The 21,746-nt window shown below is 45.4% G+C and overlaps 6 protein-coding genes across 6 annotated transcripts; 4 read left to right on the forward strand and 2 right to left on the reverse strand.

Annotated features, from left to right (window-relative positions):
• Positions 1-954: 954 nt before the first annotated feature.
• On the forward strand, positions 955-3,299 carry BO85DRAFT_445868 (uncharacterized protein). Its single transcript, XM_025659370.1, has 2 exons — positions 955-1,536; positions 1,599-3,299. Exons 1-2 carry the CDS (start codon positions 1,286-1,288, stop codon positions 3,223-3,225), a joined length of 1,878 nt encoding a protein of 625 aa, XP_025520367.1. The 5' UTR covers positions 955-1,285; the 3' UTR covers positions 3,226-3,299.
• BO85DRAFT_474917 (rRNA-processing protein UTP21) lies at positions 3,210-6,797 on the reverse strand. The gene is made up of 5 exons (XM_025662686.1): positions 6,634-6,797; positions 5,037-6,539; positions 4,726-4,983; positions 4,026-4,664; positions 3,210-3,927 (listed from the first exon to the last, which is right to left on the reverse strand). The coding sequence occupies exons 1-5, from the start codon at positions 6,754-6,756 to the stop codon at positions 3,343-3,345; spliced, it is 3,108 nt and encodes a 1,035-aa protein (XP_025520368.1). The 5' UTR covers positions 6,757-6,797; the 3' UTR covers positions 3,210-3,342.
• A 1,974-nt stretch (positions 6,798-8,771) lies between these two features.
• Positions 8,772-12,665, forward strand: BO85DRAFT_363203 (inositol polyphosphate kinase VIP1; the record flags this gene model as incomplete). Its single annotated transcript, XM_025655652.1, has 3 exons — positions 8,772-11,151; positions 11,201-12,530; positions 12,602-12,665. The coding sequence occupies 3 exons, from the start codon at positions 8,772-8,774 to the stop codon at positions 12,663-12,665; spliced, it is 3,774 nt and encodes a 1,257-aa protein (XP_025520369.1).
• Positions 12,666-13,154: 489 nt separating this feature from the next.
• On the forward strand, positions 13,155-14,955 carry BO85DRAFT_435047 (glycogen synthase kinase mutation revertant; the record flags this gene model as incomplete). Its single annotated transcript, XM_025658499.1, has 4 exons — positions 13,155-14,215; positions 14,279-14,400; positions 14,611-14,665; positions 14,949-14,955. The coding sequence occupies 4 exons, from the start codon at positions 13,155-13,157 to the stop codon at positions 14,953-14,955; spliced, it is 1,245 nt and encodes a 414-aa protein (XP_025520370.1).
• A 571-nt stretch (positions 14,956-15,526) lies between these two features.
• BO85DRAFT_445871 (lipase ROG1 family protein) lies at positions 15,527-19,355 on the forward strand. The gene is made up of 3 exons (XM_025659371.1): positions 15,527-15,964; positions 16,053-16,886; positions 17,118-19,355. The coding sequence occupies exons 1-3, from the start codon at positions 15,774-15,776 to the stop codon at positions 18,976-18,978; spliced, it is 2,886 nt and encodes a 961-aa protein (XP_025520371.1). The 5' UTR covers positions 15,527-15,773; the 3' UTR covers positions 18,979-19,355.
• Positions 19,056-20,965, reverse strand: BO85DRAFT_390047 (inositol monophosphatase family protein). The gene is made up of 3 exons (XM_025656756.1): positions 20,475-20,965; positions 20,291-20,372; positions 19,056-20,126 (listed from the first exon to the last, which is right to left on the reverse strand). The coding sequence occupies exons 1-3, from the start codon at positions 20,626-20,628 to the stop codon at positions 19,448-19,450; spliced, it is 915 nt and encodes a 304-aa protein (XP_025520372.1). The 5' UTR covers positions 20,629-20,965; the 3' UTR covers positions 19,056-19,447.
• Between the last annotated feature and the right edge of the window lie 781 nt (positions 20,966-21,746).

Consider the following 21,746-nt stretch of genomic DNA (forward strand, 5'->3'; position numbering starts at 1 on the left):
AAAATTTTTATTTTTAATTTTTTATTATTTTTTATGGATAACTATACTATCTATATTCTAATATTATAATGGGATTTTTTTCTATACTTTTTTCTAGTTATCTAAATATATAAATTATTTATAATATATTATTAGAATATAGAACTGAATTTATAAAAATTTAAATTATAAATATATTTTTAAATTCAAAATAATCCTGCTTATCCTACCTATTAAAAAATTTGATTTTAAAATATAAAGACCTTAGTTATAAGATTATGTATTAGAAAAGTAACAGATAATAATATTATAAAAAATATTATTTATTATTTATATATTAATAATATTTTATAATTTATAAATGTATTAATTCAGCAGTTTATATTTACTTTATTAAATTTTATTAATAATAATTTTATTATTTTATTATTTATTATTCTGCTTTTTCTAACCTGTTTATAAAATTGATAAAAAACTATAATTGTATTATATTATGTATTATTTTTTATTCTATTCTATTCTATTTTATTAGTTATATAATTAGATTATATTTTATAGATTATTTAGAAGAGCTATTTTTAATATTAAAAATTATTTCTTAATTATATTAAATAAGAAAAAAAATAGCTGGTATTTAAACAGGGTCTCAGAATTTCTAAGATTTTATATGTAGTAGTTAATCAGCAGGTAGTAATAAGACTGGGTAGCCAAGTCCTCTAGTAGAGACCTGTCCCATAACACTATCTTGTTTTTATTATTTTTATATTAATTTTATCATTTTTTATTTCCTTTTTCATTTCTCAGTTAGTTCTTGTTCTATTTTCTAGCAAGTCTTATATCTTAATTATCTCTCCAGAGATTACTGCCAGCAATTCTTTTAGTCTGAAAGGTCATGTGACCTTTGCGCAGCAGTCACGTGTGATAAGGCATCGGACGACTGAGGTCTCACAGTACCTAGCCCACTAGCAATCTCTTTGTAATTTCATGAAATAGTCTAAATATTTCCAAGTCTTTCAGCCCTCTCTTACGGTCTTGTTCGTAATATTCGTTTGAGTTTATATATAGTTGTTATCATTTTTAGTCCCTAAAATCCGATAGATTATATGACTATCATGTATGTATCAAATAATGAGACATGGGATAATGGTGGGCCATGTGATACAAGTTGCATAACTGTGGATCAATCAGCAATCCAATTCTGTTAATATCTTTTGTGTTTCTCGCACACCCAACCTAACATCCGAGCCTTCGGTGAAGTGCAACACTACACACCGTCCTTGCTTGTGTAGTAGCCAATCTGTCCACCATGGGAATACCATTTCTCACACGTCATTTGTATCCGTTTGCTGAGGCCGTCATATTGGGAAAGTCCCAGGAAGTCCAGCACAAACAAACAGAACATGTTGAGGCTGTTGTAATAGATGGACCAAGTCTTGTTTACCATGTCTCTACGCGCCTGTTATCGCTGTCGAATACTTTCTCTCAGCCAACCTGCGATGAAGTAAGCTGTGCGGTGATGGTCTACCTCTTGCAACTGAACATGCTCGGTGTGAAAATGTACAGTATATAGTCCATTGTGTTTCCTATAATAGGCCGTGTTGAAACTAAATTCTTGATAGACATAAGATATGCTTTGATGGGGCGTTACCTGATGAGAAACGGGAAACGCGCCTTGCTCGACTGGAGAGGTCAAGAAAAAAACTTGTGACGCTCCGGACCAATTCACCACAATGCTTTCAAAAGTCTAGTAGCTCACCCAGGTCTCGCACAATAAGCCCGAAGAACATTTTGCAGAGAAGGAGCCTACCGGCAAAATGTGCTAATATTCCCGAAAATCCCTTTATCGTTCCTGCGGTCTTCGAAGATCTCAAAGATCGATGGTGCAAGAAGAACATAAACAGCGTGGTAAAAGACGTTGCAGACCTGGATACTGCTTCCTTAAGCGATTTTCCCTGGAGAGATGCTGTCATGATGGTCCCAGGTGAAGCAGATACATATTGCGCCCATGTTGCTAGGCTCACCGGCTGTGCTATACTCACTAATGACTCGGATCTACTGCTTCATGACCTTGGGAAACATGGTTCCGTCGTCCTAATGGATTCAATTGAGCCGTGGACGTGCGAAATCTCTCGACATAAGCACACCTTGATTCGAGCTTTAAGACTGTGTCCAAACCTAGTCGCAAATCGGCTAGGTCTGACAAGCTTGCTTCCTTTGGCTTACGAGTTGAAAAGTCATCCGGACACTGGTTTGAAGCAGATAATACAGCAATCAAAGGATAAAGAATCCTTCGAACATATACCGGGATATTGTCACTTTGTGGAAGAATATAAAAGCAGACCAAGCCTTTCCCAGGAAATGCTATGTGAAAGCTATCCCCAACACCTTGATCCAAGAATATCAGAGCTATTCTCATTGCGTGGGAGAATTCAGGACTCCTCAGGACAGTTATACATGTATCTCGTCCTTCTGAATGAGGACCCTGCGCGACAATGTGCATGGGCTCAGGGCAAGCTGTATAGAAGCATGGCGTATACCGCTCTCAATATATCTTTCTCTGCTGACGAAAGCTATGCTTTCGTCGACGAGTATGTCCGACGAGGAAGTAGAATTACGACAGACCGCATACCACTGGGAAATAGGGAGTGGCTTCTGCTGGAAATGAGTTCACTATGTTCACTTTTGGACACAGTACATCTTCAGTCGCGGCTTGAAATTGCTTCGCCAGCATATTGGAGAATCCTCGCATTCTATATAATTCACTATGAGCAAACCGGTTCTGCTATCAATTATACGGAGCATTTAAGGCGACTGTTAATGATGGGAAACGGTGACAACCTTGATTGGGCTGATGTCCATCTAATGGCGCAGATGCAATCCGTGCTATATTCATTGAGGATTCTCAGACAAATCCTTGGATTTACAGGGTTTACCGACGATCTGACACTTCGAATTAGGACTATATTGGATAATTTGCCCCCCCTCCATATTTTGATGAGGCCTGTACACGAGATGACTCAGGAATTTCGCACTGACTGCTCCGTCAGTGACCTTGTAGATCGGCTGGTTAAGCTCTTGGGAAATAGCTCATATGAAGAAGACTCCCCAGACTACATGGCCGAGTCGCACACAGGTCGAGATGAGTCTGCATCGTCACCCACAGAAGTTAATGGATCTGGGGATGCCCGAGCTAGTCGATCTACCAGGACGCTAGCTAACATGTACGAATTACTTTCAGAGCAATAAATTTACATCCCTATGTACCGATACATCACTATACATCGAATTGTGCTATAATGAAGACCATTCATTCATGTTAGCTCGTGTGGCCCAACTTTCCAAAAAGTAGATACGAAAATATCATCAGCGTGTAGACCGCAAGAACCCAACTACTCCTCTGCAGTAACCGACCAATCCAGCCAAGCGCTCTGCCTCCCGCTGCAGTGCCTGTCTCCATCCAGTAAGGGCAGATTTCAAAGCGTTTTCCTCGTCCACATTGGTACCAGAGCATTCTGCCACAATATCGGCATGTATTCTCAAAAAGACTGCCATCCATGTGTTGACGAGCTCAAAGTCTCTTCTCGATCCCAGGCGAGTAGATAACGCGGAGACAAAGGCGGATAGCTCAGAGTAACCGTCTCGTACCTGTGGATCCAGTGACCTAATCTCAAGATCTGCCTTTGCTGGAGGCATACCTTTCAAGTGCTCAACAAACGAATCGAAGTTTCCCGAGACATAACCTGAATGTAGAAGATCAGTGAAACGCGTGCTCATAATTCCGGATGTATCCTTGGAATTGTGGAGTTTCGCGATTCGCGAGCGCTCAGCAACCGTGCCCTCACTTGATGTATTCGGGTCACTATCAGGGAGCTTTTGTTCACCGGCAGCTGGAAGAAAGAATGGAGCCTTCTGGGGGGCTTTCGGTGGATCTTTAGGTTTGTTGCGTTCCTGGCAGAGGTCAGAAGCTAATCATAAGGCCAAGGCGAGGCACATTATATATTTGATGAACCTGCAGCTGTAACAGCAAATAGCGGGAAAGGGCTCACCTTGATTAAGTTCAGCTGAAGCAACGTTTGCCACTTGCTCTTAGGAACAACACTAAGAGTGACCATATCCCCGTTGAGCTGTTCGATGGATGGTAACGGGCCGTCCACTTCTGCTTCATCAGAGCCATCTGAAAATGCTGCTTCGATAACTCCAGGATAGCCGTCGTTGGAAGAAGTGGGGATGTGAACATTTGTCATGGCATGCTCATCCACATTCCGCGTTGAGATAGGTACAAACAAACTTTTGTTGGACCAAAGGCTGATCCCTACCCCGTCAGCATGTGCAGTAGCCAAGAACTCGCCCGTTGAGGACATCGCCAAAGAGGTGCATGTGCTTGAGGCGCGGAATACATCAATGAGATGGCCCGTTGGTAAATCCCAAACGCGGATTGTAGAGTCCATGGAAGCTGCAATGATCCAGCGTCCATCGGTTGAGAAAGTGAGATCATTGATTTGGCCCACGCATCCCCAAAATTCACGAATGACTTTCTTGGTTTCAACATCAACTACGCGAATTGAGAGGTCGTCACAGCTGAATGCAACAAGCTCGTTTGTGTGGTTGCTTCGAAGTCCAATGATAGAAGTCATAGGATACCAATCAAGCTGATCAACCAGGTGACCCGACACTAGGTCCCAAAACTAATTTGTAATGACATTTTCAGTACAATTTAGATCAGGCACAGAGGGGAGTTAGTCTTACCTTGACTTTACCGTCGAGTCCACAACTAATAACAGTGCGATTCAGTCCATCAATCATCAAGCCAGTCACTGCTTTGGTGTGTTTGATATCATGGCTCTCAGAGATGGGCAACGGAGTAGGCCGTTGTTTAAGATCACCCTTGGGAGACTTGGCTGGGAAACTCTGTCTGTATAGACCAGATTGCATGTTGAACATGTCAATGGTACCTCCCGCAGACCCAATTATTGCGAAGGTTCCGCAACGTGAAAGAGCCACACTCTATCACAGAGACATCAGAAAGAAGTTCTCGATATACCGAGGTATTTGCTTACCTTGACTTCAGTTCCATCGCTGGTTTCGAACGCCCAACGCCCGGCTTTCTTTTTGCCCCAGAACCATGTTCGAGCATATTTATCTCCACGATGGCCAGTAACTATACTTTCCCAGCCCGTCTTGCTCGAATCTTCTGCTCTTGTTGTTTTAGGATTCGCCCAGATGGGGCCGGACGTCGTGGTACCCATCCCGCCATCGCGGTTCAGGGAGCAGGCGATACAGGTAATTTCCGGTGCCCGGAAGTCGGTTTCCAAATTAGCATGCGTGACGCCAGTATAGGTGCTGGGTGCACCCCTTCTTTTGGATTTGTGTTCAACGGCTCCCTGAGAAATCTCGGTGTTCTGGCTATCCTTCCGTACACTGAAACCCCAGAGGCTGCAATCCTTACTAGCGCTCAGCAACCACTTTCCACTGAATTCAGAGCCATCAGACCCTGAAGGCAAGAACTCTAGGGCAGTAATTGCAGCCGAATGCCCACTTCTTATGTGAAGAGGCCTGGGAATATGCGAGAATGGAATTTCATCGAAAATCCATGTCTTGAGAGAATTATCTTTCCCAGATGAGACCAGGACAGGCTGGCCGTCCAAGAACTGTAAATGGCTTATTCCCGAACCCGATTCACCAGCGAGTGCATGTGCCCGACGGAGGACGCCCATCGCCCTTCCACCGTTGTTCAGGTCCCATATAGTGACATCACCACTTTCAACAGAACCAGTCACCATCATGCCAGCAGTTCGTCCATGTTCGCCCGCACCTAGGCCATCTTGCCGAAAGGCGAGCGATGTGACGCAGTCCATTTGTGGAGAGCCTGCACGCAAGGTCATAGCCAGTTGGCATGTCTCAACATTACAGATAGAGAGTGCCCCACTCTTGTATGCAATGGCAATCAGGGATAACGCGGGTGTTGGTTGAAGAGCAGTCACTGCACCTGCATGTGCTGACATTGGGGGCATTGAATATACTAGCCTCCCGGTCTTTACATTCCAGATGTCAACCTTTCCGTCACATCTGCCAACGAATACTTTGTTGAGGTATGTCGGCATGTTGCAGATTTGACCGGCATATACCGGTCCATCTGAAAGGTTACTGACACGTTGAGGTCTGAGAGTCGTGTAGTGTTGATACGAGGCATTTTTCCACACTTGAATGCACCTGCTGCTGCAGCCAACAATCCATGTGCCGAATACAAGCAGCCGTTCAATGGGCTCCGAAAACCCAGCAGGCACTTCCAAAGACGCAATTTTTTTACCTCTCTTGAACACCCATATACCCCCTTCCGAGCCGGGCCGAAGAGTTCCCCATGCTGCAAAGATCCTGTCTTGCCAAGCACAAGTAGCAGTGATGATATCTGGCGTCTGAGGACGACTAATAAATACCAAGTTGAGACCTCGCTTCAGATCGTAGGTCTGCAAGCAGCGCCCTACAGATGTGGTGATTTGGAATGTCGCTTTGCCTAGGCGGACAGAGGTGAAGGGAACTTCGGTTGATACCAGTCCTAAAGTCTGCATTAGAATTAGTATATTTCATTATATAACATCTGGGTAGCTAGCAAGCCTCCAGAAAAAACGTTCGTCAAAGTAAGGTTTTTTTGCTTACCCGGAAGGGCGAAAAGATTTTAGATCCAGGCGTTCGCGGGGATTTCTCAGTTTCCTCTGCGACTGTTCTCTTTTGCCGTTTTGCCAGAGGCAAATCAAAGCCATCATCTTTCAAAGACGGCATTATTCGTTTATTTCAACTGTAATTGAGTGAACGAGGCGCCGGAAAGCTAATGGTATCTAAAGTAAATATTTCTGGAGGCATATCTGTGACGGAATTATTGTATCTCCGGCTTACAGGAACCCCTCCTATTGGTCCAAATTACAGTGTGCGCAAGTACGACTACTACTTACTAGTACTCGATAGGTACTGCGTCTGTAACTACTGGATGACAATGTTATGGACTACTCTTGCGGAAACATTTTTAGAATTCTTTTAAGGAAATTCAATCATATTACCCTACCTTGAGATTCTGTACTACTCTGGTTCAGGTGTCTTTTGAAAGTAAACTACACTAACCAGTCACAGTCACATGATCTATATCACTTGGTTCTTCCGTAATGATAATTACCACAGACAATGTAATAAAGTAAAGCTCTTTATTCAAGGGTATACACTATTTTCATACATGAACGTCTTTATGTACGTAGGCTTTTAAGTCGTATGTGACAGTCGTATATGACTTGTTGTACTTCTTACGATTCCATAGCATGCACATATACCCTGCTGATTGGTATGGTACTGCGGAGGCAATGGCTCAGCAATTGAAACATTCATTTTGATTACTATGGTAGCACTAAGCATAGCTTTGCTTAACTGCCTGATCTTGAATCATCTACTAATATCATCTCTTGCAAAGCTAGAAAGTAGGGCCTAAATATTCTCGATTTTCGAATCACGCAAATAGTTTTAGAGCGTTTCGATGAACCAATGATGTATGTGGAACGCCACTGTAAAACAGACGACTTTGTAAGTCATGCTAGTCCTCTGTAGGTTGGCCACGCTGATCGGTGGACTAGACAATATTCTACGACGTACTGCAATCTCTAGGGCGTCTACACGTAAAAAGTACCAAAGTATTCATTGTCTGCCCCTTTCAGAGATAAGTAGAATAATACTTCATCTACCCCTCTTGACCCACAAACCCACAAATCGACCAAAATGTGGTTAAGCTGCAGATCGTGATTTGGCAGTTCAATCAAGGTAGGTACTTAGTTGATGCTACTACTATAAGTAGTAACTATTGCTTCGTGAGGCAATCAATGGTATGGTAGTAGTACTTATTCGATATGGTTGTATTGTGAGCACCTCCAAACAGATTCATTATATTCTTACGCTTACTTTGGTAAAAAGGCAAGGCAACAGACAAACCGAATTCGCCATTGCCTATAGGCCTGTGTACTGTGTGTATGCTGGGAACGAGCTGAACCGGGGGTGACAATAATAAATTGTTGGTGATCCGAGTTGTGGATCTAAATGGCTTGACTCCGCACTGCATGCATTAGCTTAATACTCAAGTCGCACTGTACGTAAGTATAGTTATACACTGTATGGAGTTCCAAGCAGAACAATATATCTGCGAAATGTGCTCTGTAGACCTTCAAAACCTAAATTATCTTTCAGTTAGCAAATCTGATTACAATTCTATAGTACTGAACGCAGCCCGCAATCCTCAATGGATTTAGTAGTATTGACCAGAAGGCCAACCTGCGATTTGCCTTAAGCTGGACCCGGCACAACGGGAAGGTCAATACGTACGTACCCACAATGCACAATCGTTCCTGCTGGATAACCACAGGGTTTAATTGCGCCACTTTCACAGCGGTCGCCAACGGGCCAGATTCAATTGAAAGAAAGCGAGGATAGAAACAATTCCGATCTATTTCTCTTTTCTTTTCTTTTCTCTTTTCTCACTTATTATATTTTATATCAATTTTCCCTTTCGAGGCAAAGGATCAACAAACAAATTGGACACCAAGAACATATTTTCTGAGACGAAAATACGTCATTCACTGACTTTTCGTTATCTGTTGACTGCACGTTCGGCAAGCTCCTACCCAGAACCTGATCAGTGCCATCCTGTGACCAAGCTCATTTTATCCGACATCTTCATGCCAAATTTCTAAGCCTCATGTTCAATGGATATCAGTGAGCCCATTGTCTCTCTTTCTAGTGACGTTGGCACCACAGTCCCCAGTATGGAAGCGAAGCCAGACTCCGGAGCATCGTCGCCGAGTGTAGGCTCTGATCGCATAGACAAAGGCTCCTTCAGCCTCCTCTCTGAACCAACCGCCCCAAATTCTTCGAAGGGAAACACCAATGGCGTGCAGGTCCAAGGATCCCAGCCGTACCAATTCGAAAGTTCTTCAAGTAACTGGAACGTTGGACAAGGCCCTAACCCTTCAGTCCGCTCATCTAGTCGAGCGCCCAGAAGGCTCAGTGGGAGCACGGCTGCAAGCTCCATCAGTGAAGCTGAAGTCTCCGGAACACCGCACCTTGGAAGAATTGGTGTCTGTGCATTGGACGTGAAAGCTCGCAGCAAGCCTAGCCAAAACATATTGACGCGTCTTCAGTCCAAAGGTGGATTCGAAGTAATTGTCTTTGGTGACAAGGTGATCCTCGACGAAGCTGTAGAGAATTGGCCTATCTGCGAATACCTGATAGCGTTCTTTTCTGATGGGTTTCCGCTGGACAAAGCTATCGCATATGCAAGACTTCGAAAGCCATTTTGTGTCAATGATCTTCCCATGCAGAAGGTATTATGGGACCGGCGTCTCTGCTTGAAGATACTAGATCAGATGAGCGTCCCAACACCCAAGAGACTGGAGGTTAACCGAGACGGAGGGCCTACCCTGGAATCCCCAGAACTCGCCGAGCATGTATATAATCTGACAGGAGTGAAACTCGAGGGTCCCAGTGACGGCACTGGTGGAGGAGCCTCGAGAACAATGAACGTGAGGATGTCTGACGATGGCGATTCTCTTATTGTTGACGGCAAGGTTTTCAGAAAACCTTTCGTTGAGAAGCCAGTAAACGGGGAAGACCACAATATTCATATATACTTCCCTAATGACCAGCAATATAGTGGCGGTGGTAGAAGGCTATTTCGAAAGGTCGGGAACAAAAGCTCCGAATACGACCCCGACCTTACCGTCCCCCGATCAGTCACAGAAACGGATACAAGCTACATCTATGAACAGTTCCTGAGGGTCGATAATTCAGAGGACGTCAAAGCCTATACAGTCGGTCCAGATTTCTGCCATGCAGAGACGCGGAAGTCTCCTGTGGTTGACGGACTCGTTCGCCGCAATACCCATGGAAAGGAGCTCAGGTATATAACAAAACTGAGCAAGGATGAAGCAGCTATTGCTTCTAAAATATCAAATGGATTTGGCCAGAGAATATGCGGGTTCGACATGCTTCGCGTGGGGGAGAAAAGTTATGTGATTGACGTTAACGGCTGGAGCTTTGTCAAAGACAACAATGACTATTACGACAGATGCGCTGCTATTCTGAGAGACACTTTCCTGAATGAAAGGCGCAAACTCGAAGGAATTATTGAGCCCGTCGATGCTATTCCTGCTGATTCTGGACATTCTTGGAGACATTCCATGTCTCACAGACACACCCTGAAGACCCTTTTGAAATCTCCAAGTGCATCGAAGCTTCATGGGAGCCAAGCCGGCCTAAGAAGTTCTGACACAGGCTCGTCTGATTCCATTGTTTCGCGACCAATAACTTCATCATCCGCGGAGAAGGTCGACAATGGAAACGGCCATGCAGACCCTAGTGGGCTTGATAAACTCGCGCACCCCAAGATCTATACTTCGCAGAACTCTAAGTCGTCAATATTACCAGTGGATCTGCCTACCGAGGGCCTGCCGCCGCCGCCGCCGCCGCCAGCTTCGAAACACTCATGGAAACTCAAGGGAATGGTAGCAGTCATTAGACACGCAGATCGCACACCCAAGCAGAAGTTTAAATTTACGTTTCACAGCCAGCCTTTCATTGACTTGCTCAAAGGCCATCAAGAAGAGGTAGTGATAAAGGGTGAGGCTGCATTGGCAAGCGTTTCGGATGCGGTCAAGGTTGCCATGGACCAGAATCTTGAAGATATGGACAAGTTAAAGCTGCTCCGAACGTCACTTGAGAAGAAAGGTGGCTGGCCAGGGACTAAGGTCCAAATCAAACCAATGTTTCGCAAGCGGAAGCCAGAAGAGCTACGCGGGCAGACTTCGTCGGTCCTCCCGACATCCCCTTCTGAGCCACCGCAGCATGAATTACTTGTATCTACGCAAGACCAGCATTCCGCAGAAAATGATCAACTCAGTCGGCCTCAAACGCGGAGTGACTCGATATCCGGTGCAACCTTTTCGAGATTCTCTGCCGCAGAAAACGACCTGATCCTAGACAAACTCCAACTCGTGATCAAGTGGGGTGGAGAACCAACGCATGCAGCACGCTATCAATCGCAGGATTTAGGGCTTAACATGCGTGATGATCTGAAGCTCATGAACAAGGAAGCATTGAATAATGTCCGCATATATACAAGCTCTGAACGAAGAGTGAGCACGAGTGGTACGTCAAGACAATGTTCTTTCTGGTCTTATTCTAATGAGTAAAATAGCCCAAATATGGGCTTGCTCCTTTCTCGATCAGAAGGAGCTTCCCGAAAATTTCATACAAGTCCGAAAAGATCTTCTGGATGACTCGAATGCTGCCAAGGATCTCATGGATAAGGTGAAGAAGAAGCTAAAGCTCCTTCTAAGGGAAGGATCCGCGCCCTCGCAGTTTACGTGGCCGAAGGACAATATCCCGGAACCATCAGTCGTGCTAGCTACTGTCGTTGAACTGATGAAGTTTCATCGGGATGTCATGAGACACAATTTCCGCAGATTTGACGAATCATCGTCTCAGCCTTCTGGGACAGATGAAATAAACGACGGCTGCCCATCCTTCCAGCCTAACACAGGATGCGAAAAGCCTTCTTTGTCTTCCATTCAAGGAAGATGGTGTACAGGTGAAGATCCCATGCTTTTCAAAGAACGATGGGAGAAGCTTTTTGCCGAATTTTGCGATACAGAGAAGGTTGATCCCAGTAAACTTTCTGAGCTTTACGACAGCATGAAGTTCGATGCCCTTCATAACCGACAATTCTTAGAATGGGTCTTTATGCCACCCGATAGCGACGATAGTGAAGACGAAAAGCATCATTATACCCCGAAGAATACCAGACGAGATGATTCTGTCAGCCCTAACAATGAGAGTGACAATGATAAAAATGAAGAACAAACAGAAGGCTCTCTTTTTGCCCATCGGTTCGGATGGAAGAAGCGCATGCATGCATTCGAACTAATGCCACACTTCAGGGCACTTGATGACAGTTACGACCACTATTTCAAGTTATATCCAGGCTCCAGCTCAACGAAGGCTAAGATTGACGGGAGACTTTCGAAACTGAGGGAGCTATATAAACTGGCCAAGGTACTCTTTGATTATGTGACACCGCAGGAATATGGGATAACGGACACGGAGAAATTGGAAATTGGCCTCTTGACATCCTTGCCACTCTTGCAAGGAATAGTGAGGGATTTGGAAGAGGTCCAGGCTTCGCCGGACGCAAAGTCTTTCTTCTACTTCACGAAGGAGTCACACATTTATACTCTCTTAAACTGCATCTTAGAAGGGGGGATACAGACCAAGATAGCCAGGACTGCCATTCCCGAGCTGGACTACTTATCTCAGATCTGCTTCGAGCTCTATGAGGCCAAAGATTGTGAATCTTCAACAAATTCCTACTCGATTCGGATATCAATAAGCCCTGGTTGTCATGCTTTTGATCCACTGGACGTGCAACTCGATTCCCGGCATGCCATTGGATGTGCACCAAGGAGGAGCTTGACTGCCCATCAGGACTGGAAAGAGGTTATCGAGACCTTGAAGGCGAGATTCGACACGTAAGTTACGCCCTCAAGCGCTATACATGAAATTGATACTTTTATACTGATCAGTCACTATCATCTTCCAGAGTAAAGCTACCTAAGACATTCATCGCAGTGAACCTTAGTGATAAGCACGGATCACACTCTTGACGAGAATTCCATATATAATGGTTTCATACACGGGTTTGAGTTCCTGTCATACAGAATTTGTGGCTGTATGGTCTCTCCTCTTTCCCGTGTGCATTCTCTTGAGCAGGTCCCCTGGTATTAGGCTCATCTACACAGGATGTTGCGGTGCGACACATATTTCCGAGCAAACCCTTTCATGTAGAACAATCTATAGCTTACCAGCGAAAATGGCGAAACAATCATGGGGTCTTAGTTGGTCGATTTACTTGGTGCCCGGATTGATGACATGAAAGTGTTAGTGTGCCCCGCTCTTAGAGCTACTTGGGTCTAGATAGATAGTCCCGCTTAGGAAGCTGACATCCATGGACATTCCTATATATTCCGGCGTGGTCCTGACCTTCTTAGGCCGTTAGTCTACTGCTTATTGCTTCTTTTCTGCTTCTTTTCACGCTCCTTAAGCCCATTCCATTTTTTTTTCCGGATAGGTGACCTTCGAAACGTTCGCCCCACATGTCATCTTCTGTTGTATATACTGTCGACGTTGAGTGCTCTAATGACTCTGGTGCACACAAAGATAACATCCGGTGCATATCCCAACACGATCAAAATGAATTAATAATCGCCTGTGATAGCATTATCTCCATAGTGCCCCCAAAAAAGGATGGGGATAAATTGTATCGCCTGCTATTCTTCCGGGATGACGACGACACATGCGACCATGAGAGCAAACACACGTTACTCGAAAGCATCCAGCTAGCTACTTTACCTCCACAATTGCAAAAGCACCTGTTTACGGAGTTGCCGCCTTACCTACGCTCCTCTGGTCCTGAAGGGGCGAAAATAGATATTATTGTTTCTACCACATCTGGAACAGGAACAGGGGCGAGCTTCTGTAGCAACATCCTACGGCCGTTACTGTCATACATCGGAGTAGCAGATTATGAGCTCCATGAGACGAAGTCGACTCAAACTATCACAGATTTATGCTACGAAAAGTTCATTCCACGTGCCAAGCAAAGACTTCCGCAGACAATTATTCTCCTCTCAGGTGATGGAGGCCTAACCGACATAATTGATGCCTTCCACAGTACCCTGGAGAGTCTTCTCGTGCCTCCAACCATTGCTCTCATCCCCACTGGAACAGGAAATGCTATGGCGAATTCAATAGGATTGTTGACGTACCCAACGGCTAGTTTGGTAGCATTATTACAAGGAACACCGACTGGTGTACCTACATTTGTCGCCGAACTTTCACCGGGAGCGAGATATATTATTGACGAAGGCCGTGAAAGAGTTCCCATTACACGCAATTCGGCGAGCTTTCAAGGAACCCCCAAGGTTTACGGTGGCGTTGTTGCGAGTTGGGGTCTTCATGCGGCATTGGTTGCCGATAGCGATACTGTTCAGTATCGCAAGTTTGGAGCCGATAGGTTCAAGCTAGCCGCAAAAGAATTGCTCTACCCTTCTGACAGTGCCGAACCCCATAAGTTTAGCGGCAAGGTTACACTTTTCAAGTTGGACGACCAAAGTAGGAGCACGCGCGAAGAACTGCTGGCGTGCACCGAGCATATGTATGTGTTGGCTAGTCTTGTCTCGAGTCTCGAGAGAAATTTCATGATTTCTCCGTGCTCAAGGCCTTTGGACGGTCGGCTGTGGATGGTTCATTTTGAGCCAATGTCATCATCAAAGGTTATGCAAGTTATGGCTTCTGCATACCAGGCGGGGCAGCACGTGGAGGATGAAAGTGTCTCTTATGGTGAGATTGAAGGATTCCGGATTGAATTTCGTGAAGCAGACGAGAGATGGAGGCGGATCTGCATCGATGGAAAGATCATCGCGGTTGAAGATGGTGGTTGGGTGGAAATACATAAAACTTCCAGGGCCTTACTTACGATATTGCAGCACCAGAAGGCCTCGCCCGGGATTTAATGACGATTGAGATAGTTACCATGAAAGGATAAATTAGTTGCAGAGGTCAAGCCTGGGGTGGCCACTGCCATAGCCCCTGGCTCAGTTACATTGTACGTTTGAAGTAGTTAAGCTTTGAAGGTCTGGCCACCCGACCCGTTAGTTAGTTACTAACTATGTAGTTAACACTGCACTGAGTGACTAATGGTTATTGCTTGTAACGTATTCCACAATCGCACGGCCCATTAAATAATGCTATATAAAAGCTATTTTTTTAATCTTTAATATCTCAACCATTATGCCATCATATGACTTTATCTTTGAAGAAATAGATTACAATAATCAAAAATGTATTTTTAATTTTCTTTTTCAGATTTTAATAACCATATATAATAGCTGGTAATATAAAATACCTGTAATTCACTTGTAATTTAAATAAATTATTTAAAGGAATATTTGAATATTTCTAATATATTCATTTTATTATTATTAATCTCTATTTATCATTTTAGACTTATATAAAATGTAGTTATTGAGATATCATAATCATTATAAAAAATAAATACTGTATAGTTTTACAAGATGGGCCGCGCGATTGTGGAATACGTTAGTTAGTTACCGCAATTCAGTTTCGGAGGGTTCTAGCGTGATATGAATGCACTGACTGGACCAGGGTCCAGTGGAGACTACTTATCCATACCTCTTCGTAGCTTTCTACAGCCAATCTGATTATTATACCTCTCAGAAGCGCTACTTGTCCGAGCTATTCGATGGGGGACGTCGTCTCTCTTTTTTTGGGGGGGTTAACCATAGAAGTGATTTGAACAAGGGAATAAAAGTAGAAATACCAGGCAGAATATCTGCTACCACTAGTACGTATTTGGCGAGCAGAATAGGAGAAAGGCGGTCATGCTAGTGCGGACGGAAACGAAGAACTTATTAGTTAAAGTATAGTGTAAGTAGTAATCCTAGCACTTTATTTGACAGTCCTCCCGTCCAGTCAGGGGATAGTACTACACTTTCAGCCATGGCATAATGGACGGGTGACCGGGCAGCATCTTCTTTTACACCGATCTGCAGGCCTTTCATTGATAGCTTTAATGAAACACATACTTTATCTATCTCCCTGGACATAGTCGGCCACCTGCCATATACCCTTATCTGACGTTCAGAGAACCGGTCAGTCATCGTCTACGATGGTAATATATATACTTGTCTCCCATGTTCATATCTCCACGAACATATTCCGCATCGCAAACACCAGATCAAGGGCTTCGCTTGGCCGCCAGTGAAAACCAACTGAAGTATCATACGCTTCAAGGGTGGCGTGCAGACGCGACAGTTGCTAGCCGAGCTCCTGAAATGTTACTGATTCATCAGGCCGGCAGTGTTCGTGTCGGCGAGATAATCAGGTTTGTGACCTTCATCCCTTGGCTCCTCCCTCATCATAGAAGCTATGCTACATGCAAAACCTGTTACTTATTGAACCTGCCGAAACAGATACACGTTGACGTACACACCTGCGGCAGACAACATCCGCCCTCCTCCGGATAAGCTACACGTCAAGGTTAAGAATACATCTGCGCTGCCCCTACGAGCTGCATATCTACATGGCCCGTACACTCTCTATGCGTCATGTTATCCATCCACGTACAACCCGAATATTGGCGTCGACCAACAAGAATCAGAGTGTATTCCACAATATGAACCGTATCTCAAAGCCGGGGGCAGCTGGAATGCGGCCTTAATTGTACCCCAGAATACTTGCCACGATCGAGAAATCCACTACAAATCTGAGAGAAGTACGACCTGGGTCATTGAAATTATATCTCAAGTCGTATTCTCGAGCACTGCAACCGTCAATTTCGAGCTGCTAGTTGGTCGTGATGAGAATTCGGTAGAATCACTAGCTACGGGTGTATCCTTTGGTGCCGGGCTACCGAAGGCTGCTCAGTTGCATGAGCACTGGTCAGTTGAGACAAGGGGCAAGCAGGTGCTTGCTACCAAGGGCGTCTACTCTCGTTCTATAACTTTACTATTGGACGACACTGCTAGTCTCTGGAACACACCGCATCTTCCACCAGTGGGCTCTCATGATGAGCAGACTTCAGCAACAAACGGTGATAACCAAAGCCAGCCGACTAAAGACAAACAGATGAAAAGAATTCACCTTGTTGTGTTGACCCATGGACTACACAGCAATCTGGGGGCAGACATGCTTTACCTGAAAGAGAGCATTGATGCTGCCGTGAGGATGGCTAAAAGTAAGGCGAAAGCTAAAGGTCAGGGACACGGAGATCAGCAAAATGCCGAAGCATACCCAGCAATGGAAAGGTAAGCAGAGCGTTGGTGCGCCACATGCGAATGCTGCAGCGACCAATTTATTACAGTTATCGGTTGCCTTGCGCGAAACTTTCCACACATGGCTTAGAACAAATGTTCTTTTCCTTGTTCTTACGGACTCTTTACTTCCGAATTCTCCTCCTCTTCCGCACTCTGATTATCATCTTTTCAAGAAAGAAAATTCAATGACTCACAGGATGAATTGCTAACTTAAGCCTATAGTAGGCCAGATTGTGAAGACAGCGAGAACGACGATGAGCAGGTAATAGTAAGGGGCTTTCCCGGAAATGCAACCCGCACAGAGCGTGGTATACAGTACCTTGGCAAACGTCTCGCAAAATATGTTCTGCGAATCGCATGTCCGGAGCAGCCTTTCGGTTCCCAGAAAGGTGTAGGAAAGAATCCAGCGCCGTTTTCGCCGTGGAAGCGAGCCACTGGAGAGCCTTCTCAACATGACCAGTCTCGCGATATGTACGGAGAACCGTCGCTCTCTCGGAATGGTGGTTATCAGGTCACCAGTATCAGCTTTGTCGGTCATTCACTTGGCGGTCTCGTTCAAACGTACGCGATCGCCTATATTCAAAAACACTTCCCTGACTTCTTCGACAAAATTAGACCGGTGAATTTCATAGCCCTGGCAACCCCATTTCTTGGTCTAAGTAATGAGAATCCGGTGTATGTTCGTTTTGCCTTAGATTTGGGACTTGTTGGTCGGACAGGCCAGGATTTAGGGCTTAGCTGGACAGCACCAAGGGTGAGGGGTGGCTGGGAGACTTTGATAGGAGGAAGGGGGCATTCTGTAAACTCCCAAGGAGTTTCAGACGCTCGTTCCAAGCCTTTGCTGAGGGTGCTTCCTTGTGGTCCTGCCCATGAGGTTCTTACAAAATTTCAACGCCGCACAATTTATTCCAATGTTGTAAATGATGGAATAGTACCTCTGCGGACCTCTTGTTTGCTCTTTCTTGACTGGAAAGGGCTTGACCGGGTTGAAAAGGCTAGGAGGGAAAATGGCATTGTGGGCACCATGGCCGAATGGGGCTGGGCAGAATTGACAGGAGCTAATTCAAATTCTTCACGGACCCATCTGACCAGCGAGGTAGAACTGACAATCACCAATGAGCAGAGCAGCTATCGCAATGGGGCTCGGTCAACAACAGACGATGCCTCTGCGGAACAAGATGTTACAATCGCGGCTGGTGTTACAAGCTGTACAACTAACCCCCCGTCATTTGAACAGCATCAGTATCCTGCTTCACCTGGAAACAGTGTAAATACTACTCCCAGACAGGTCTTGTCTCGATCTACGTCTATGGGCCCATTGTCCAAGATGTTTTCGATTTTGCGACCGAAGGAGACAGCCAGAACACAGTCGGGAAATAAACAAACGAGGATATACAAGCGCAGCCAAACCGTTGACACACTTGGTGGTATGGAGAGCCCAACCGTTGCCAGTTCTTGCGCTCAGGGACCCTCTGCTGCTGGCGACTTCCATGATTACGGGCCTCATACCCCTCCCCAAACTACGTTCTTCGAATCAGCTAGTGATCTTCTTATGCCGCCTCTTCCTTCCATAGACTTTATACTCGATCCCGCTAAGAGGCCGAGAACAATCTTCCATGATCGCATCTACAACCCCGAAGATATACCGCCCCCGATGGCGCCTAAGCGGCGAGCATTGACATTGGGATCTCTACAACAAAAACCATCGAATGCACAACCTGCTCCGAGAGTCGATTCCCGGGAGAAGTCACTTCCCGTCAACGAAACTGAGAGTGGCCTTAGGCTTGAAGAAAAAATCGCTAGAGCTTATCACCGTGATTTGTCATGGCGCAAAGTCCTTGTCCGCCTTGAGCCTGACGCTCACAACAACATTATTGTACGGCGAATGTTCACCAATGCCTATGGCTGGCCTGTTGTGCAACACCTCGTCAATACCCATTTCGGACCCCCATCAATAGCTCGCTACAATGATGCAAATGGACAGTGCGCTGACCCGTTGAATGCATCGGCAACCGAAACTGAAAGCTCGAAGAATGGTGATGAACCTCGAGCCACTTTACAAGAACCACAATTGGATACATGAAGTTTGTTGCCAATGTTATACATACTGAAAGGCTGAACACTCATTTCAGGTCTAGACCCTAACCCACATACAGTTCGGGGTCAAAATAAAGGAATCTATGAGCCGATACTGGTTTCTTTTGAATTTCTCGCGTTCCATGGGTTCATGCTTCTGTTGGGATCTTGAGGCTTGCCAAGGATTGCTCAACATGTACGCCAATATGTGTTGATTGCTTTTCGATTCGTATGATAGGTCTCCTATCAGAGCTGGGGCTGAGGAGGAAAGTGCTGGCTGCGTCCATATATATATATTCAGCTGAAGACACAAATACTTGCGCATGTAGAGATGCATATGTACGTCATATAGTATATAGTATTGTAATTTTACTCATTCACAGCACAGTATATTTGCACACCGTAAACGATGATACTGATCTGAGACATAGCTGACTCACGGTAGACCGAATCATTTGATCCGCTAAGTGCAGGTATCAATATTCAAAACTTCCCTGAATCTGCCCCCAAAACTCCTTAATGAGCTCCAGCCTGCTGTTCTCATCGGAGCATGCTCTAACAGCAAGGTATCTTCTTCCATCGAGAGTTGCTTCCCACGTTCCTGGGTTTCCATCTATCATGACACCACCTGCTTCGGTCAGTATTACCCAGCCTGCACAAACATCCCAGGCCCAGCAACCCCCTTCCCAGTATATGTCTAAAGTCCCAGCTGCGACAGCACAGAGGTTCAGCGCCGCAGAACCCATGCTGCGCATCGAACGGACCATTGCACCGCCATCTTCCTTTGCTCGGCCGAGTTTCTCGAAAGTTCGCACCTTTGTTTCCCAATTGGCACCTGTCCTCTCCGAGCCCCACTCAATACCGACGAGTGAATTCTCCAGGCCTTTCAATGGCCCTATATCATCGCCCTTTAAGGGAAGCTTGGTGGTGCGGTTCAAGTATGACCCACGGCCTTGTATTGCAGAATAAAGAGTGCGTGTTAAAGGGTTGAAGACGACACCTACAATGGGTACACGGCGAACAGCGAATCCAAGAGAAATACAGGAGCAGGGAAATCCATGCACGAAATTGACCGTACCATCGATAGGATCAACTACAAACGTGGGTGCATCGGTTAGGGGATGGGCTGGGTCATAGGTCTCCTCTCCATGAAACCTGTCGGTCATGTAAGTCAAGAACAACATCGAGTTGAAAGTGAGATGGTGTCAGTGAGAGTGAGTGTAGTGGGCCGCACTTTAGAGCGCAGGTAGGTGAGGACTGGACCATGAAGCATGGTTGTTGGGGAAAGGGGGATGATAAATAAGTCCGTATAGACCTACTGGTATGATGGATATTTTTCCATTAAGGCAGAGGATATCATAGTTTCAACGGCTTTATCATATCGAGTGACGATATCAGCAGCTAAAAGGATGGGGTTAGCGGGGCTTCGTTCATCTGCACGACCAAACCGCATAGCTACATTGCGTGTACATCAAGCTGGTGGGGCATATATAGTAGTCTTACAATTCATCTTTGATCCAGTACTATCATCGGTAGGTAGAGCGCTGTTGATGATATCCCCAGCACGGAATGCCAGGCTGATCAGGTAATCATGGATCTCGTCAAGATCAATGGGTTTGCCGTCATGTTGGTAAAATTTAGGAGCCATGGTTCTCATGCATAGGAATGGAGTTCGAAGGAAATGGAAAAGTGTCTGACTTTAGTGGATGCTCCGTTTGTAGAGTGGGATGGGCACCAATTCATGGATTAAATACCAGGGTACGAGGAAGAGAGATACAAGATGGTGAGGAGGAACGAGAAGCCGCTTACGCGTGAGAACGGAGAGGGGCCCCCGAACCTTGACTGTCTGATGCTTTTGGTTTTAGCCATGCCCGGCTCGGGCCGCCGAATGTAAGGGGTAGGACCTTCCTTGGTTGGCAGGTCGGTTGACTGCGTGTCCTGGCGGTAGTGATATTGAACTCGGTCGTGAGTACCACATCTACGAGATGTGTAAATTGCTGGGAAGTCTAAGCTTGAATGTCCTGTAGTCTAATTTCGAATATAGGTAAACCCAAACTATGTTGAAGAATGGACTGGCCGGTTCGGCATCCGTGGCTCTGTGCCCGCAGATGTCATTCTGCATCCATGAATCAGGAGAGTGTTGCGCAATGCCAATCAGGAAGAAGATCAGTTTTGCGCCAAGGTCCAACTCTACTTATGATATCTATTCGTATCCGAGTGACTACCCGACAATTCAACAATTGTCATCACTGGCTGAAGGCCCTAACGCTCTGGCTCATTTCTTTTTAAGAGGGCCCTTAGCACCAATCGACAGCATCCAAACAGTGCAGCCTGGATGGTGGTCTGACCAAGTATACTGAATACCAAATAATTCTTGGAGACGTGCATGTATGCTGCTTCACAAGCCTTATTGCCACCTCAATCTTGACTGGAGATCAACGACCCGGGCCCAGTTCTTTGTTCGATATCCTTGGAACCTATTTACAGCTGTCAAGCAGTGTTTACTGGGTTGTGGTCTCATCCGGGGCATTGGATGATAAATGCTTCGTAAAGCCCATCAAGCCGTTTCACCACGAGTTTATCAGACCAGTGACATGCCACCATCATAGTAATATACAACACCATTCCGAGGCTTTACTCGCTTTATTACCAGGAGGCGGTGATGAGAAAGTCTCTGCTAATGCTGCTGGTCTAAACCGGGAGGAGCTTCGTCAAGAAGCTACCCGGAAAAGCATCAGTGAACTGCGTTCTGTCCCCAGCAGCAGAGTCTGGATT

The sequence above is a fragment of the Aspergillus piperis genome, assembly GCF_003184755.1.
Source record: "Aspergillus piperis CBS 112811 unplaced genomic scaffold BO85scaffold_2, whole genome shotgun sequence".
Lineage (NCBI taxonomy): Eukaryota > Fungi > Ascomycota > Eurotiomycetes > Eurotiales > Aspergillaceae > Aspergillus > Aspergillus piperis.

Coding starts and splice junctions, on each gene's coding strand:
- BO85DRAFT_445868 (XM_025659370.1), top strand. CDS start 1,286: ATGGGAATACCATTTCTCACACGTCATTTGTATCCGTTTGCTGAGGCC. Junction 1,537..1,598: donor AACATGCTCGGTGTGAAAAT/GTACAGTATATA, acceptor AATTCTTGATAG/ACATAAGATATGCTTTGATG.
- BO85DRAFT_474917 (XM_025662686.1), bottom strand. CDS start 6,756: ATGCCGTCTTTGAAAGATGATGGCTTTGATTTGCCTCTGGCAAAACGG. Junction 6,540..6,633: donor AAATCTTTTCGCCCTTCCGG/GTAAGCAAAAAA, acceptor ATTCTAATGCAG/ACTTTAGGACTGGTATCAAC. Junction 4,984..5,036: donor GCGATGGAACTGAAGTCAAG/GTAAGCAAATAC, acceptor TCTCTGTGATAG/AGTGTGGCTCTTTCACGTTG.
- BO85DRAFT_445871 (XM_025659371.1), top strand. CDS start 15,774: ATGTTCATATCTCCACGAACATATTCCGCATCGCAAACACCAGATCAA. Junction 15,965..16,052: donor CGTGTCGGCGAGATAATCAG/GTTTGTGACCTT, acceptor CTGCCGAAACAG/ATACACGTTGACGTACACAC. Junction 16,887..17,117: donor GCATACCCAGCAATGGAAAG/GTAAGCAGAGCG, acceptor TTAAGCCTATAG/TAGGCCAGATTGTGAAGACA.
- BO85DRAFT_390047 (XM_025656756.1), bottom strand. CDS start 20,628: ATGAGAACCATGGCTCCTAAATTTTACCAACATGACGGCAAACCCATT. Junction 20,373..20,474: donor TACTGGATCAAAGATGAATT/GTAAGACTACTA, acceptor CCATCCTTTTAG/CTGCTGATATCGTCACTCGA. Junction 20,127..20,290: donor GAAAAATATCCATCATACCA/GTAGGTCTATAC, acceptor CATGACCGACAG/GTTTCATGGAGAGGAGACCT.